Raw genomic sequence first — 18,262 nt, 5'->3', positions numbered from 1 at the left:
GTGCATTCACCCTATCCATTCCGATCATGATCTTATACACTTCTATAAAGTCCCCCCTCAGTCTCCTATGCTCTAAAGAAAAAAGTCTTATCTTGTTCAACCTCTCCTTATAATTTAGACCATTGAGTTTTTGCAACATTCTTGTAAATTTCTTCTGCACTCTTTCCAGTTTAATAATACCCTTCCTATAGCAAGGTAACCAAAACTGAACACAAAACTCGAAATGCAGCCTCACCAATGTCCTGTATAATTGCAACATAACTTCCCAACTTAAATGCCCTGACTGATGAAGGCCAGTGGGCTAGAAGCCTCCTTTACTGCCCTGTCTACCTGTGACTCCACTTTCAGACAACCATGCACCTGAACTCCACTACACTCCTTAAGCTCATACCATTCACCATGAAACTCCTACCTTGATTTGACTTTCCAAAATGCAATCTATATTAAACTCCATTTGCCATGTCTCGGCTCACTTCCCCAGCTGATCAAGGTCCTGCTGCAATTTCTGAGAACCTTCCTCACTGTCCATGAGATCGCCTATTTTAGTGTCATCTGCAAACTTACAAATCATGCTTTGGGCATTCTGATCCAAATCATTGATATCGATAACAAACAACAATGGGCCCAGCACCGACCCTGAGGTACACTACTACTCACAGGCCTCCAGTCTGGCAAGCATCCTTCCACTGTTACCCTCTGTTTCCTATCATCAAACCAATTGTGTATTCAATTTGCCAGGTCCCCCTGGATTCCATGCGATCTAACCTTCCAGAGCCATGTGGAACCTTATCAAAGGCCTTACTGAGATCCATATCGATTACATCTACCATCTTGCCCTCATCAACCTTCCTGGTCACTTCATCAAAGAACTCTTAACAAATTTGTGAGGCCTCCCACTCACAAAGCCATGCTGACTACTCCTAATCAAATCCTAATCTCGGGACATTGCCCTGACATTCATCAATAAATTATACAATATTTAAACATAATTTGTTTTTCATAGTGTTCCCTACAAACAATTTCTATTATTCTACTCCATTCTGTTACTGAAAGAAAACAAATTGAGACGTGTTTACTTTTTAATCAGTTACTGAACTATCAGGTCATTAATTTGGCTGAGCTGTTTCCATCGCTAATGAAAATTTACTCAATGCTTTTTCCTTTATCTTATTGGAGTCTATTCACTGGCCTCTGATACCTCCCCATATGCGTAATGGTGTGTGTTCTTGGATAATTTTGCCAAGAAAGACAAAGCAGCTGAAACTACACCCATCATCACTAAGCAGGTTCTAGTATTTCATGTTTTTTGTGTCTGGACTTTGGTGCATTTTGTGCAAAGTTTTTGTGTGAAGTTCATTTGCCACAGTTCAGTTACATTCAACACTGACTCAACTAACTCCCAAGCAATTGATCTGAAAAATTAATCACTGCTAACTGAAAATTTGGGATCTTTTGAGGGTATTCTGCAAGGCTTTGTTGATTAAATCCAAATACATGCTGCAGCCTTTCCAAAATAGATATCTGGACCAGGTGGCGCCATTTGGAAATCCAAGTTGTCTGTGGTATGTTGCACTCAGCTGAGCAAAGTCCTCATCTAATGTTAAACAACAATCTTGCCTTCTGCAATGACTTGGCTTTCAAAAGTCAAGTTTGCCGACACATTAATAGAGTAAGTTTAAAGAATCGAGCACCAAGTGAAAAATGTTAAGCTGAGGGACCACTCTACGACCTATTAATACAGGTGGTTCTTCTATAACAAGATGGTTGCATTCTTGTGCAACCCTGCATTATAGAAAAATCGTGCTTTAGAAGCAGCACTTAAAGTGTTGGCAATGTAATCACATTACAGCCAACACATGTTTTAAACGTTTGCGCTTTAGAAACCGAGTCCCCAGTTCATCAATTGCATTACAACGAATTTGCATTATAGCAGAACGACCTGTGACTGAGTTTTGGTAAGTAATGCATATGGCAAGACAGCATTTCTAGTATGTTACAGAGTTTAATGCTGAAACTTTATAATGCAGTCAAAGCATTATAAAGCAAAATGGCACTGTTTTTGCGAGGGATAGAAAAGTGGAAGATTTACAGTGGTTAGCACTGCTGCCTCACAGCGCCAGAGATCCGGGTTCAATTCCCGCCTCAGGCGACTGACTGTGTGGAGTTTGCACGTTCTCCCCGTGTCTGCGTGGGTTTCCTCCGGGTGCTCCGGTTTCCTCCCACAGTCCAAAGATGTGCAGGGTCAGGTGAATTGGCCATGCTAAATTGCCCGTAGTGTTAGGTAAGGGGTAAATGTAGGGGTATGGGTGGGTTTCGCTTCGGCGGGTCGGTGTGGACTTGTTGGGTCGAAGGGCCTGTTTCCACACTGTAATCTAATCTAATCTAATCTAATCTAATTTAAACAACCAAATCATGTCTTCTGCTGTTTACTATCTCTGAGAACATCGAAGAAATTATATTAAATTCATACATTGTGTTGACTCTTCAACTAGTGCTGTCTGCTCTCATCCTATTCCTTTTGTCTATCTTTCTTGTCAAAGTCTTCTTTGAATGTTTCTGCAGTCGGTACCTCAATACTTTCATGAGTATTTATTATTTCTGACATTATGCAGAGAAGGCTTTAATTTATATTTACCATAGAGTGTGAAGTTGTTACTACATTTGTGAATAAAAAGCTGTGTGATGTTCATGCTTGATAATACCACAAGATTCATATTTTCATCAAGAGAAGATCAGCAGTCTGACAGCTTTGGTTGCCACATGGTAATTTTTGTACTTTTGTCATTGAACTAGATGCAGAGAAACTTTCTCCAAATTAAACATTAGGAGAAACTAAACCCATTGATTTCGGTGCCCACTCCAAATCCTATTCCCTAACTACAGATTCCATCACTATCACTTGCAACAAACCACAGTATCACATTTGATGCTGAAACGAACTTCCAGTTTTATTTGCATCATCGCAAAGTGTCTATTTCTATCTCCGTAACATCACTGGACTTGCCCATGGTTCACCTCATCTGCTGAAGGTTTCACTTGTGCACTTGTTAGCTCTAAACTCCACTATATCTGTGAAATCCTGGCTTGTCTCTCATACTTGCTTTCACAAAAGCTTACTAACATGATCTCCATCGGCTTGAGGTCATCAGAACCCTCTGCCCCAGCTCAGAGCAAGACCTGTCCTCTTATCATTCCTGTATTCACTGACTTATATTGGCCCCCAGATGAACATTTTAAAATTATAATATTTTAAGTATGTCTCCATGACATTGTCCCTGCCTCTCTCCACAAGCTCCTTCAGCCCACAAACCTCCGTGCTATCTGTATACTAATACTGCTCTCTTGATCATCCCTGATTTTAGTTTCTTTGCCATTGGTGGCTGTGTGTTTAGCTGCAAAGGCTTTAAGCTCTGGAAAGCTTTCCATTTCTCTCCCTCTCACTTCTTAAAATCTACCTGTTTGGTAAAATTTTGCTCATCTGACCTTTTGCTCATCCTTATATGGCTTGGTGTCATATTTTGTTTGATGACTCTCCTGTGAGGTGGCCTGGGATGTTCCATTACCCTAAAGGTCCTGTATAAATATAAGCTGTTGCAATGTACGTGAGATATGTTTCACAGCATCAGGGAGTTATTCCCTTGGTAATTCTAAAACACTCTGTTTTACCACTACAAATTTACATTGCAAGTGTTTCATTCTTTTTATGCTGGTGTGTTTAAACCATAATATGAATACTCGGTCACACTGTCATGCTTCCAGGTGAGCAGTTAAACATTTGGCGACCTCATGTGACAACCATAATAGAACTTGTCTTTTTTTCCAGTATAAAGTACTTTGACAAATTCACTGTCATTATTAGAAGAGATGGAATTTATAAATGTTGATCCTTAAAAATGCATTGACAGGCTGAAACAAGAATCTTAGCTTGTTTCCAAAAACCATGCAGATGTGATTCCTAACCGGTTCGCTAATAAGGCAGCACAAAGCTATTTGTGTTGTGGGACCAACTACTAGGGAAGGCAATTCATTCTGACAGATTTCTTCCTGAAGAGTAGTAGTTGAGGGAACTAGAGGGCAGCACCTCTGTGAAATACCTATCCTTTGTAGACCTAATGCACTACTGCTATTCTAAAAGCTTTGTCTACAAGCTTGCACTGGAAGAGAACATGTATCTCCATTTCAAATACCTGAGAGCTAGAGTTCCTTACCATTAGTACCTAACTTTATCGCTTCTTTCCATTGAAGTTAGCAACTTCAAAATACTCATCCAGATGCTTCTTAAAAGTTGAGTGTTTCTGCCTCCACCATCCTCTCAGGCAGCACATTCCATATTTGTACCACCCTCTGTGTAAAAAAACTTCCTTCTCATATCTCCTCTAAGCCACTTGCTCCTCACCTTATAGCCCACTGGTCTTAGACATCTGCCATGGGGAAAAGATTCCCACAATCTACCGTCTGTGCTTCTCATACTTTTATACGCCTTATTCAGATGCCCCCCCTCAGCCTCCTCTGTTCAAGGAAAACAAGTCCAGCTTATGCAGTCGCTCCTCATAGCTGAAACTTTTCACCCCTGGCAATGTCTTCATGAATTTTCTTTGCACTCTCACCAGGGCAGTCACGTCCTTCTGAAAATGTGGTGATCAGAACCACTGGTAGTATTCAATCTGTGGTCGAACTAATGTTTTATAAAGTTGTAACAAGATTTCCTTACTCCTATATTCTATGCTTAACTACTGAAAGCAAGCATCCAATTTGCCGCCTTCACTACCTTACCTACCTGTGCCGATACCTTAAGGTATCAATGGACTTGTATACAAAGGTCTCTTTATTCCTCGGCACTTCCTAGAGGCCTACATTCAAGCGCATATACTTCCCTTACTAGATCTCCCAAAATGCATTATCTCCCATTTAGCAGAATTAAAACAACCGTCTACCATCACACTTTGCCACCTATTTGGAAGCCAATTTTGGATTCAGTTTGCCAACTTGCCATGAGGTTTTGTCAAAGACCTTATTAGAGTCCATATAAACCAGATAACTGCACTATCCTCATTAATATATTGTCACCTTTTCAAAAAACTAAATTATTCAGACAGGATCTCCTCCTTTCTCTAACAAATCTATGTCGACTGTTCCTGATCAACCCTGCCTTTCCAAGTATTGATTGACCCTGTCCTTCGGGATTTTTCCAATAATTTTCCTACTACTGACATAAAACTAATTGGTCTGTAATACTTGGCCCATCCCTGCTACTCTCCTTGAACAAAGGAACCACATTAGCTATCATCCAGTTATCTGGCACTTCACCTGTGACCAGCAAAGTATTAAATATCTCCACCAGGGGCCCAGCAATCTCCTCATATGCCTCCCAAACCAGCCTTGGATGCATCCCAGGGGATTTGTGCACCCATAACACAAGTTGGCAGTGGAGTAGCAGAACTGGAAACAGACTGTTTCCCGGGGCTCATCGGCTCCTGTCTGCTTATTTTTTTTTCTCTTCCATTTTTTTCTTTCATTTTTCTTCTGTTTGGAGTAGTTTACAGCGGGTTAGTCATCAGCATTGGTGCAGCAGCGAAAGCGGGCTGTGTGTGGCATGATATCAGCCTCTCAGCAGTTGGAGGTGGCACTAGCAGGCACAGTTCTCTGAGGCGGAAGCATTGGCAGCAGGTACGTCCTCCTGGCAGTAAGGGCTGGTGACTCCTCTAACAATCAGAGATGGCTGTGGCACTGGGGCTTTCAAGCTGGTGGTGTAGGTATGGCAGCATCTCAGAGGAGGGTGGCCTGAGCGTGACTGTTGGTGTGGCAGCCACCTGGTCTGGCAGCGGAGCCAAGGATTACTGGTTGCAGTAGGCCCAAAATGGGGAATTCTGACATTGGAGGCAGCGGTGGTGGCATTGTGGTTTACCTGGAATGGGGACTCTGGGAATCGAGGCAACAGCAGAGCCAGGACTCCTGGTTACAGTTACAGTAGGCCTAGAACTGGATTATCAATGAGGTGGTGCCAGCAGCTCCTTGTTGCAGTAGGCCAGAGCCAGGGGCTATTGGTCATCAGTGAGGCAGCGGCGGCAGCAAAATTGCTGGTTGCAGGGCCAGTGTGGGGTCAGTACAGGACTTAGCAGTAACATCAGCGAGACAGGCCCAGCGACAAAGCAATGGCATCTGAAGAGTGGTGACTCCTACGTTGGTGGGTCTGGCACAGGTGGTGACTGTCTTAGCGTTCTACATCTGATTGGGCTTTGCTCCCACCTATATATATGTTCAGTGCTCCATCTTCCTGACAAATCAGTTTAAAATCTCCCCAGCAGCTGAGCAAACATCCCAGCAAGGATATTGGACCCATTCCAGTTCATGTGCAATCTGTCCATCTTGTACAGGTCCCACCTACCCCAGAAATTGTCCCAATGGTCCAAAAATCTAATTCCCTCCCTGTTGCACAGTCTCTTTAGTCACATGTTCATCTGACCATGTTCGGAAGAGTCGTCATTGGACTCGAAACCTTAACTCTGTTTTCTCTCCACAGATGCTGCTAGACCTGAGTTTTTCCAGCAATTTGTTTTTGTTTCTGATTTCCAACATTTCCAGTTCTTTTGCTTTTTAGTTCCCGACATCTTCTCATTCAAGAATAATGGGTTCTGAAACAACGATGCCTGTAGCTGCCACATGGCTGAGTTCATAAATAGTGTTTATGGTAAAAAGGAAGCTCATGAATTAAAGTAAGGACAATTCTAGGGAAGGTAGTGCAAGTATTGTAAAGGAACTGTTCTAATGAGATTGTTTGTTTACTTTTTAGAAAAGCTTGCTGAGGCTCAGCGTAGATTTGCTACACTTCAGAATGAGCTGCAGTCAACACTTGAGGTGCAGATGGACCGCAATGCAGTTTCTAACTTACGCCAACGGAGGACTGTGTTCCCACTCTCCCATAAGGAACGTGTGCAGCATAGGAACATTCGTGACCTGAAGTTAGCTTTCAGTGAGTTCTACCTCAGCCTGATCCTGCTCCAGAACTACCAGGTAAGAAAGACCTGCTAATCCTGCTGTCTGCAGATGGAAATATATCATGATGCATTTCTGTCAGCATAAACACAGCTTCTACATGTGTGTTGACAACACCTAGGTTATATGAGAGTCTGGAGTCGTAGTTTACATCACAGTGTTGCCATCATGCTGATGGAAAATGACCTCTTGACCTTGTGGCACTTCAGCTATGTGTTTTTTCTATTTCCACAAGACCAGAATGTAGGAACAACAGTAGGATTTCAACCTTATTGGCCTGTTCTGCCATTCAGTTTGATCATTACAACTGCACCCATTCAGCTTGTTTGCAAGAGCTATGATATTGGATCTCTCAAATCATTCAGATCTGTTTTAAAATTATCGTTGATGTTCTGTGAAGTCAGAACTTAGACAGCCTTTTGTGATGTTCCATAACTTCATTCCAGAAAAGTCTGGCTCTGATCTTTAGCCTCTAACTCTTAGCTCAATAACCTGAGGAAATAGTTTCCCCTGGGAGTTAGTATAACATCACATATTCCTCTACCCACTGCACAGTCTCCTCTTCAAAAATTCAATCCAGTTTCTCAAGTATGGCCTACCCTTCTACAAATCCATACTGGTTCTCTCTGATCAATTGAAAATGTTCAAATCGTCTTCACTTACACACGTCAATAGTTTTCTGATAATGATTATTAGGTTGACTGTTCTATAATTCCCTTGTTTTCTTCTTCACCTATTCTTAAATAGTGGCGTGGCCTATGCAATATTCTATGTAAAAGGGTCGTTCCTGAATTGAAAGAACCTTTGTAGGTTATGATTAGACAAAGTTTGTGAGAAGATTTGAAGACGGGATGAAACGTCTGCAACACAAATTTCCAGCTCGGCGAACACAACCACAATTATGATTAGACAATCTGCAATATTCTCGCCTGTTTCCTTTAAACCCTGGGTTACAAATTGTCTGGTCCTGTGGACTGTTGTTCTTTGGTGCCATTATTTTTTCCATTGTTCTAATTTGCCTTATTAATTTGATGAAGTGCTGTCCCTGATTTGGGGTTAGTTTGTTGGGGTATCTGTTGTGTTATCCACTTCCTGAACTGTAAATACTGATACAAAATCAATTCAATATGTCTGCCATTTCTTATTTTCATTGACTATCACTGTTTTCAGTCTTCAAGGGAGCCACTTTTATCATGACCCCCCGTATTATTATCTAATATTGTAAACTTTTTGTGTTGATTTTGCTACCCCTTACCTCACTAGGTTGTCGGTGATGGATTTTTTTGGAGGTAAATTTCTTCAGCCAGTTTTTTTTTATTAAAAATTGGTTCTCTATCGCATTAACTCCATTTTTATATACCTCGCACTGATGGATCTCTTTTGCCAATGTTACTCATAAACGGATTTACCCCAGTTTTACTATGAACAGTCTCTGACAAGTTCCATTAAGATCATCTCATGTCTGCTTAAAATGTAAGGTGATCGCTAACTGATTCAATCCGACCTTTCTTCCATTTATTGAACCAGGGACGGCACTGCACCAAAACAAAAGTCAAATCAGAGTACTTACTCTAAGTACCAAAAGTGGCCAATGAGCTGACTTCTAGACCCCCCACCTGTGCAAATAGGGCTGATGATGTCAGCTAGCCGCAGAAGTTTTCAGGTTGTTTGCACTGCTGACATCTCACATACCGTTCTCAGTGATGTCAGCATATACACAGATCGCCCCATCTCGACTTTGCTTTAGTTAATTTTTAACAGTAATGAATAATCGCGTTAGTATCCTCAACCACTTCCTTTCATGCTTCCTCCGAGCTGATCCAGACCGGGGCCTGAGCAGCAACATCATCTGGTCTGTTTCCTTTAGTCCCTTGGTGGTGATTCAGTGAGTTGGTGGGGATGGAACGATGACAGCTGCTGCTCCCACAATCCCCTGAAACTAGAAAAGCCTCACTTTGTGACATGGATAGTGCAATGCTATAGGTGAAACCATCCGAGTATGCTTAAGGTCTACAGCCCTAGCTGAATTGCAGTTTTTATTTTGTTTCTCAGCTTCTTGCAAGTCATCCAATTGCTTTCCTGATTGAAGGGGTGAAACTAGCACTTAGTGCAGTCATTATGAAAATTTCCATCACTTCCAAATAATGTTAGCTTCCAGTTTGTCCATGCACACTCTTTGTGCCACTTAGCAGTGGCATTTGAACCAGTGCAGCTGTCAAAAATAGCTTTATATCGTATGTAAGAAGTGAAGAAGGAACCCTACATCACTGACAAGCTGTCTTTACTCAATTTTATAATGGGCACAGAGCTCTTAAGGTTTTTCCCTTCTGTTTGATGCCCTGTAAACGCAAGGCTTAAACATGCTTTTTATTAAGAGTTTCTATTTGACTGAGAGATCCAGGTTAATCGACATCCAACAATCTACTCTGAAAACCTTGCTGACAGTTTGACAATTATCAGAAATTCCTCACAGTAGCTCAGCTAATCCACACCATTCAAAAGCAGTCAACAAATTCTAGACCTCATAATCCATCACATTCTTAAGCAAAAAAAGGCAATTCACCTTGTCTCAATGTCGAACAGATTCTTTTTTAAAAATGTCCCAGAATCAAGATGTACAAGATGATTAGGGGTTTAGATAGGGTTGACCATGAGAACCTTTTTCCACGTATGGAGTCAGCTATTACGAGGGGGCATAGCTTTAAATTAAGACGTGGTAGGTATAGGACAGATGTTAGGGGTAGATTCTTTACTCAGCGAGTCGTGAGTTCATGGAATGCCCTGCCAGTAGCAGTGGTGGACTCTCCCCCTTTATGGGCATTTAAACGGGCATTGGATAGGCACATGGAGGATAGTGGGCTAGTGTAGGTTAGGTGGGCTTGGATCGGCACAACATCGAGGGCCAAAGGGCCTGTACTGCGCTGTATTCTTCTATGTTCTATGTAATCTGGGTCTGTATCAGTAACAAAAACTCATCAATTCTTCTGTAAGCCATACACTATCTGCTTACCAGGTTTTCAGACAATCATAGAATCCGTACAGTGTTGAGCAGGGCATTGAGTCCACACTTACCCTTTGAAGAGTATCCCGTCCAGACCCACCCATGGCTAACCGACTTAGCCTGCACTTTCCTGGATACTATGGTCAATTTAGCATTACCATCTACCTAACCTATATATTTTTGGACTGTGGGAGGAAACCAGGGCACCCGGAGGAAACCCACACAGACATGAGGAGAATGTGCAAACTTCACACAGACAATCACCTGAGGCTGGAATTGAACCCTGGCATTGTGAGGCAGCAATACTAACCACTGAGACACCGTATCACACCATTTTATGGAAACTCACCCATTGGTTTTTGAGACATGTTGTTTACAGACAGCAAACATTACTTTGGTCATATAGTAATTTTTGCATCGCTATCTACTGAGCTGAAATGTTCAGGGTGATATTTGGTGTTTAACGAAGTTGCAGACTTTTGGAACCTGGTGCGGCAACAGAAAGTGATTAGAATGAGTTTATTTTGAGGGTACGGTAAGGCTGTCTAGCACAATCTTGAAGTGAGCACGTTATGAGATGTAATGAATGCAGTTGGCATGATAAAGTTGAATACGAAATAGTATGATGGCCAGAGAAGGCTGGAGAGGAGAGAAGGATCGCAAGAGGCGGCTGACTTTATTTTTTGTCCAGGAGCGAAGGGATGCGATATCAAAGCAGTGGAGCAATTTGTGGATAGGATTGTGTGTTATGGAGAAGTGAACATTGTCTGAGCCATCTCTAGAGGGTTGCAAGGCCTGGGACAATCCAAACAGTACAGATCCCCTTCTGCAGAGCAAATCTCACTATGCAGTCCCTTTGTGTTAATGATGCTTTTTCACCTTCAAATGAAACCTGAAATGAAAGATCACATATTGCCACTCATCTATTGAGGTCACCTGACCCTGGCATTTGGTTCCTCCTCAGTGCGTGAGGTCCAAGTGCGTGGCTCAGGAGGTTGTCTTGATTCACAATTCCCTGGGAATTGTTCTGATCATTGTACAGAAAATCAGAAATACCTACTACTGTGACCCTTAGCTTGGGAACCTGACACATTATTGATCAACAATGAAATTTCTCATGATACATTGCTACAAATCTTGTTAATTCAATATTATAGTTAGTTATTCAACAATTAAGGTTGGAGTTACACTTTCAGAGCTAGTTTTCTAATTGCTTTAAGCTGCTTGCTTTAAATATAAATTTTACAATTACAATGATTATTTATACCTTTGAGTGAGTATTTTGATTGGAATCATTTCGCCAGTGTATCACATGGCCAGAATCTACAGTTGCTGCACTTTGCAGAATAGTCTCTGAGCAAACAGATAACACAAGTACACAGATATCGATTACAAAGCTAGCATTAACATATCAATCAGTTAGTCAATATTCTGTCATAAATAGATAACATGCCTGAGAAACTCAGCAAGTCTAGCTGTATCTGTGGAGAGGGATGCAGAGCTAATATTTTGAGTCCAACAGAGTTCTATCTCTACCATTGTGGAGAAGGTACAGAAGCCTGAACACATGCACCAACCAGTTTCAAACCAGTTTCTACCCTACTGTTGTTAGAATACTGAATGGTCCAACAAACTCTTAACATTCACCCCGTACCTGTGTTTTTGTTTTTGCTGCTGTTTACCTATTGTTTACTTATCTATGCTACTTAACTCTAATATGCCTGTCTTGCTCGCAAGACAAAGCTTTTCACTTTGCCTCGGTACACGTGACAATAATTTCAATTCAATTCTGAAAAAGAGTCACATCAAGCTTGAAACATTGGGTTCTGTTTCTTTTTCCACAGATTCTGTCAGACCTTCTGAGTTTCTCCAGTATTAATTTGCTGACTGAACGCCAGTATTATAATCTGACTTTATGCAGCCAAACTCCATTTGGGTGCTATCTGTATTGTTGTCCAGGGTCTTAGGCTGCAAAGATTACACCAAGTGGTTCTCTGTCACTGAAAGTATTTTGCAATTTACGTACATGAACTGTTGAATTGTATCCATGGAATTATACACATTATATCACTGCATGTGATGGCATTGTGTTGTGTTAGCAAGCTGTTGCAATGGCCATACTTCAGTAGCTTACATTATTGTGCCTAATTGGGAGCTACTGCATTATTTCGAAAAAGGTGGTTAAAAAACTAAAATATTCCAGAAAGCCTTCAGTGTTTCAACATGAAATCCAGTTTTTTCAGTGAGAATGAATAGAATGTGTTTTTTCCTATGACATATGGTAGAGCTCACTCAGTTCTTTGAGATTGAGCTTGTGGAATACTTCCAGCATCTTATCAAGTACACAGAATTACATCCAAAGAATCCATTGATTGATAACTTCTACAATTACTGTCCTTGTCATTATAAATTTTCCCAAACACTTGACAGAAATGCCGCCTGACTATATTTCACACTAAGCCATGAGATACTGTGACAGGTTAATTGACCAAAGAATTGGGTTTCAATGAGTACATTGAAGGAGGAGATAGGTAGAAAAATGAAGATGCTCAGGAAGGAAATTCAACAGGTGAAGGACGAGGCAGGTGAGAGCACACCAAATGATGCTAAAATGATGCACATTAAGGATGCATGAGAGACCAGACTTGGAGAACCCTGAAATCTTAAAAAGATTTGTAGGAATACAGGCGGTTTCAGAGTTGGGAAGGATACCAACCATCAAGGGACTTTAAAATAACGATGAGAATTTTTAACTTGGAGGTGTTGCTAATTTGGAAATCTGTACAGTGCAACAAGTACTGGGATGATGGTTCAACTTGGAATATGGCCAGCAGAATTTTGGATTAACTGAAATGCACAAGGAAACCACAGTGGGAGGCTCATCAAAAGAGCATTGGAATAGCTGAATCTAGAGGTAACAAAAGTATAGATGACAGTTTCAACAGCAGTTGAGTTGAGAGAACGATCAGGAGGTCTTGGGTAGTGGAGAGTATGTGCGGTCAGAAGCTCAGCTCAGTGTAACTTAGGACAGCAAGGTGACAAACAGCCTGGTTCAGCCGTACAATGACCAAGGACCTGGATGGTGTCATGAACTAGCAAAGAGAGTTTGTAGCAGGAAATGAAGCCAATGGCTTTAGTATTGTTAAATTTTTAGTTGAAAATGATTTTGCTTTCCTCGTTCTTGAAGCTGAATGAGCAGCATAGCAAATCAGACTGTAGAGAGGTCAAGAGAGATGGTGGTAAGATACAGGAGACAGTGAGGACTGCAGATGGTGGAAGCCAGAGTCATTAGATGTGAAGTTGCAAAAGCACGGCATCTGTGGAGCAGGAAAATCAAAGTTTCGGGACGAAACCCTTCTTCAGGACTGGATAGGTGGGATGGTGACAGGTAGATGCAGATAGGGAGTTATTGTGAATGGTCAGTGGGAAAGGAGGATCAGATAGCTGAGTAGGAACATGGGCAGGTTAGGACAGGTCAGGGAGGTAAGGAGGAGGGGTGGAGTTAGACGTGGGATTAGGCTGAGGGAGGAGAGATTTTGAAGCTGGTGAAGTTGCTGTTGAGGCCATTGAGCTGTAAGCTTCCCAGGCAAAATATGAGGATGTGTTCCTTCAGTTTCTATATGGTCTCACTCTGACAGTGGAGGAGGCCAAAGATGGACATGTCACCAGGGGAGTGGGAGGGGGAATTGAAATGGATGGCAACCAGAAAGTTGGGTTGGTTGATGCAAACAGAGTGCAGATAGTCTGCGAACCAGTCCCTGAGTCTGCATTTAGTGTCCTTGAATTAGAGACCACATCGGGAGCAATAGGTGAGGTTGGATGATGTGCAGGTGAATCTCTGTCAGATCTGGAATGAATGTTTAGGGTCTTGGATGGAGGTGAGGGGGGAGGGGAGGAGTGTGGGGGCAGGTGTTGCACCTCTTGTGGTTGCAGGGAAAGCTACCGGATGTGGTGGAGAGGTTAGTGGGGAGTGTAGAGTTGACGAGGGAGTTGCAGAATGAACGGTCCCTGCGGAGAGTGGACGGGTAGGGAAGGAAGTATCTTTTTGGTTGTGAGGTCAGATGGTGGTGGAAATATTGGAGGATGATGCGTTTGGAAATCATAGAATCCTAGGATCCCTAGAGTGTGGAAACAGTCCATTTGGCCCAACAAGTCCACACTGACCCTCCAAAGATTAACCCACCCACACCCATTCCCCTACCCTATTATCCTATATTTGCCGCTGACTAATGTCCTTAACCGACACATCCCTGAACACTATGGGCAATGTAGCATGGCCAGTACACCTATCCTGCACATGTTTGGATTGTGGGAGGAAACCGGAGCACCCAGAGGAAACCCACGAAGACATGGGAAGAATGTGCAAACTCCACACAGCCAGCTGCCCGAGGTTGGAATCGAACCTGGGTCCCTGGCGCTGAGAGGTAACAGTGCTAACCACTGAGCCACCATGCTTGTTGTTGGGGTGATATGTGAAGATTATGGAGGTTCTATCCTTATTGTTGTGGGGAGAGGGTTTGAGGGCTGATGTTCGGGAGAAGCTTACAGCCCAATGGCCTCAACAGTTTCAAAATCCCTTCCCCACCTCCCCCCCAAGGCTTATCTCATGTCTAGCCCTACCTCTCTTTCTCGCCTTCTGACCTGTCCTAACCTGTCCAACTTCATACTATCCACTTCACCCTTCCCACTGACCGATCACAATAACCTATACCTGCACCTGCAGCCACATATCATGATCCTACCTATCCTTCCCCGCACCCCCCAAGCCCCACCCATAGTCCTGACAAAGGGTTTCAGCTGGCACTGTTGACTTTCATGCTCTGTAGGTGCTTTCTGACCTGATGTGCTTTTCTAGCTTTTCATCTATTGACACTGGTGGTAAGATACATTTGGCTGCAATCATTGTACATGTGGAGTCTACCTTTGTTTTCAAATGACGTCAGTCAGCGATAGCATGCCGGTAAAGAAGTAGAAAGGGACCAAGGAAATCATTGTGCTGAGGAGTTTGTCTTTTCTCTTGCCCCAGTAATTCCTAAACTTTCTTAAAATTTGATTGCTGGAGTCACAGAAGTGCCAGCAGCCTGCCAACCCGACTCTCGTAGGCCCTTCTTTATATCAAAGTCCACTTATGCTAAATTATGCAGGACCTGTTCACTAAAGCTCAACCTCATTTAATGTTCAAACAAACTCGGACTTTTGGGATAATGAAATTCTGAAAACTCTTATTTAATTATTTGTTTAATAAAATAAGTGTAATCATCTGCAAATCAAAACAAAGAATAAATTAACATTACACTACAAACGTTATCTTTAGAAATGCATCTATTCACAGATCAGTTGAAGGTCTTGTAAGAACCAGTAACTGCAAGAAATTTGAAGAGTCACTCGAATCTCAATTTCATAAACATTAATTCCTTGTGACAGTAAAATGATCATTTACATGTAGCTTGTTGTTTAGAATTACAATCAACAGCAGAAACTTGCTTGTGGGACTTAAAGCTCAATGAATGGGCATTGCTTTTATCGATCTAATCTCAGAAGTGTTACTGATATGCAATTGTGGCTTCAAAAATAATCATTTGTCAGTGACAGCTATACCATAGCATTGAGCGAAGATGGTGCTGGATGTGAATATTGCTCGACTTCAACTTTCACTTACGTGGTCTGAATAAATTCCTGTCAGTTGGAATGATTGGGAAAGACAGGGGATTTATGCAGTGTTCTTCAATAGCAATTCCAATCAAATCTAAAACTGTCAGTCATTGCAAAGTGGAAGGACAATTATGGACAAAGTGATAAATTGCAGAAGAATACAATCAATAATGATGCCAGGCCGGTACAAGTAATAGTGAAAGAAAAGAAATAAGTTTGATGTAAGATCGCTACTGCACTCCCTACACTGTTCCTAGTTAGTACATAATACTCCCTACTGCACAGGTTTTGTTTGGGAAGGATAGAGAAATCCCAGAGGGTAGAGCTCCCTCCCCATTCCAGTACTGCTTTCAAAGTCTAAGTTTCTGGTTCCTCAAAGACGCAACTTTAATGCAATCATTAATCTTTGTGTTGGTCAACATCTGGACATAGATCCTGCAATTTTGTTGGCTGGTTGACTCCTTCCACATTTCAATGAAAGGGCCAGGATGGTCCTGTTAAGTAGGATGCTTTGACTCCTTTATTTCTTCGTTTGTTGTGAATGTTTGGACAAATGATAACGAGCATACACAAGCATGTTGCTGTAATCTCGAGAGTTGTAAGGAAAACTCGCAAATCATTATTGTAACAGAGGAATATAACTTTATGCTACCCACTCCCTCATTTAATTTTATACCGAATCTGTGATAAAATTGAATGTAGCCACCAATTGGAGATTATCGAATTGAACATATTGAATGTAGCACATCCTTAATGTTCTCGGTTAGGAGGTTACTTCTGTATTTATTTGTGACCTAATCTTTGGCAACTAACACTGGATTGTCACAGTGTAAACTGGACCAGAACAGTGTTGGTCAGCTAGAGAAAATGTGGCAGTGGCTTTGTGCATTCAGATATCCTACATCCATTAGTCTGAGGTGATGCACTTACGTGGGACAAATAAAGCAAGGGAGTACAACATGAATGGCTGGACCCTGGGAAACAGAGGATCAGAATGACCTTGGTGTTCATGTACACTGGTCCCTTAAGTTGTCAGGATATATGGATAAAGCAGTTAAGAAGGCATATAGGATACTTGCCTTTATTAGCTGGGGAATAGAGTTTAAGGTTCTGCTGGAATTGTATAGAATGTTGGTTAGGCCACAGCTTAAGTATTGTGGTGCTGTTCTGGAAATTACATTATAGGAGGGGTATGATTGTTCTGGAGAGGGTATGGGAAGATTTACACGGATGTTGCCTGGGCTGGAGAGTTTCAGTTACGAAGAGAGATTGGACAGACTGGGATTGTTTTATTTAGAGCAGAGGAGGTTGAGAGGGGACATGATTGGGATGTGTCATGTTATCAGGGGCATAAACAGGGTAGACAGGAAAAACCTTCTCCCCTTGGATGGAGGGTTCAATTATGCCTGCGTTTAAGGATTTAAGGTAGGAAGCAGAAGGTTTGGAGATGAGAGGAAAATCTTTTTCACCCCGAGGGTGCTGGGAATCTGGAACTCACTGCCTGTAAGGGGGATGGGGCAGAAACCCTCAGAACACTGAAGAAGTATTTAAATGTTCACTTGCAGTACCAAGGCCTACACAACTATAGATCAAGTGCTGGAAAATGGGATTAGAATAGTTAGGTGGTGTTTTTGACCATTGTAGACTCAGTGCACTGAAAGGCCTTTTTCTGTGTTCTTGGTGAAAAATTGCCCATCATGAGCAGTATCGTTGAGTTGTTAAAAACCCCTCTCTGTTAAGGTTTTGTATTTTCTTGGGGACAGCTCATGTTGTGCAGCAGATGAACTGACAAGTCATGGAGGCTGAACAGCTGAACATAAGTAAAGGGGTTTTCCTTTGAAGAATAAGTTGCAATAACCCATGAAGAATTAAGATCATTTCCAGTTCAAGGGATTATCACCGTTCTGCCATCTCATGGCTTCAGAGCAGTGGGCAGGGCTGTTTGCATTCCCGAGTGCCATTTAGGATTATCTCTAATCCATATTTAGTCATGGGTGCTGTACTCTCAGAAATTGAAGCCAGTGGAGATAAGGACCTTCAGCCTATAGAAGAACAAAAAAACCATCAGGCATCAGGGAACTGCAGGAGAGGTATCAGGGATACAAAGAAAATATTATCCTGAATACACGATAAACAGGGAAGATGTGCTTCTGTTCGCCGAGCTGGGAATTTATGTTGCAGACGTTTCATCCCCTGTCTAGGTGACATCCTCAGTGCTTGGGAGCCTTCTGTGAAGCGGTTCTGTGATCTTTCCTCCAGCATTTGTAGTGGTTTGAATCTGCTGCTTCCGGTTGTCAGTTCCAGCTGTCCGCTGCAGTGGTCGGTATATTGGGTCCAGGTCGATGTGCTTATTGATTGAATCACATACGAACAACTCCAGTTCCTGCATGAATGCTGAAAGAATCGAATCCTTCCACCATGTGTCAGATATAGACCACCAGTCAACAACTCACAAGCCAGGGACACAGCCAGACAGAACGGATTCAGGATGATCCAGGTAATGATTACAGACGCGCACAACAGGGTTCACAAATACAGACAAGAAATTGCACGCCAAAAATCGTTAATTTCAAAAACCACCAATCAGGAATGGACCCAGACCATAGAACGGGCTGT

At 42.2% G+C, this 18,262-nt stretch overlaps 1 protein-coding gene across 1 annotated transcript in view; it reads left to right on the top strand.

The window, feature by feature from the left end:
• Positions 1-18,262, top strand: part of LOC122554626 (xenotropic and polytropic retrovirus receptor 1 homolog) — a 301,561-nt gene that overhangs the window by 178,133 nt on the left and 105,166 nt on the right. Inside the window, exon 4 of the mRNA XM_043699948.1 lies at positions 6,791-7,011. Within this exon, the coding sequence (XP_043555883.1) occupies positions 6,791-7,011 (221 nt within the window). The remainder of the gene's footprint in view (positions 1-6,790; positions 7,012-18,262) is intronic.

This window comes from Chiloscyllium plagiosum, chromosome 11 (genome assembly GCF_004010195.1).
Source record: "Chiloscyllium plagiosum isolate BGI_BamShark_2017 chromosome 11, ASM401019v2, whole genome shotgun sequence".
Classification (NCBI taxonomy): Eukaryota; Metazoa; Chordata; class Chondrichthyes; order Orectolobiformes; family Hemiscylliidae; genus Chiloscyllium; species Chiloscyllium plagiosum.
This window is presented reverse-complemented; position numbering and strand designations above follow the sequence as displayed.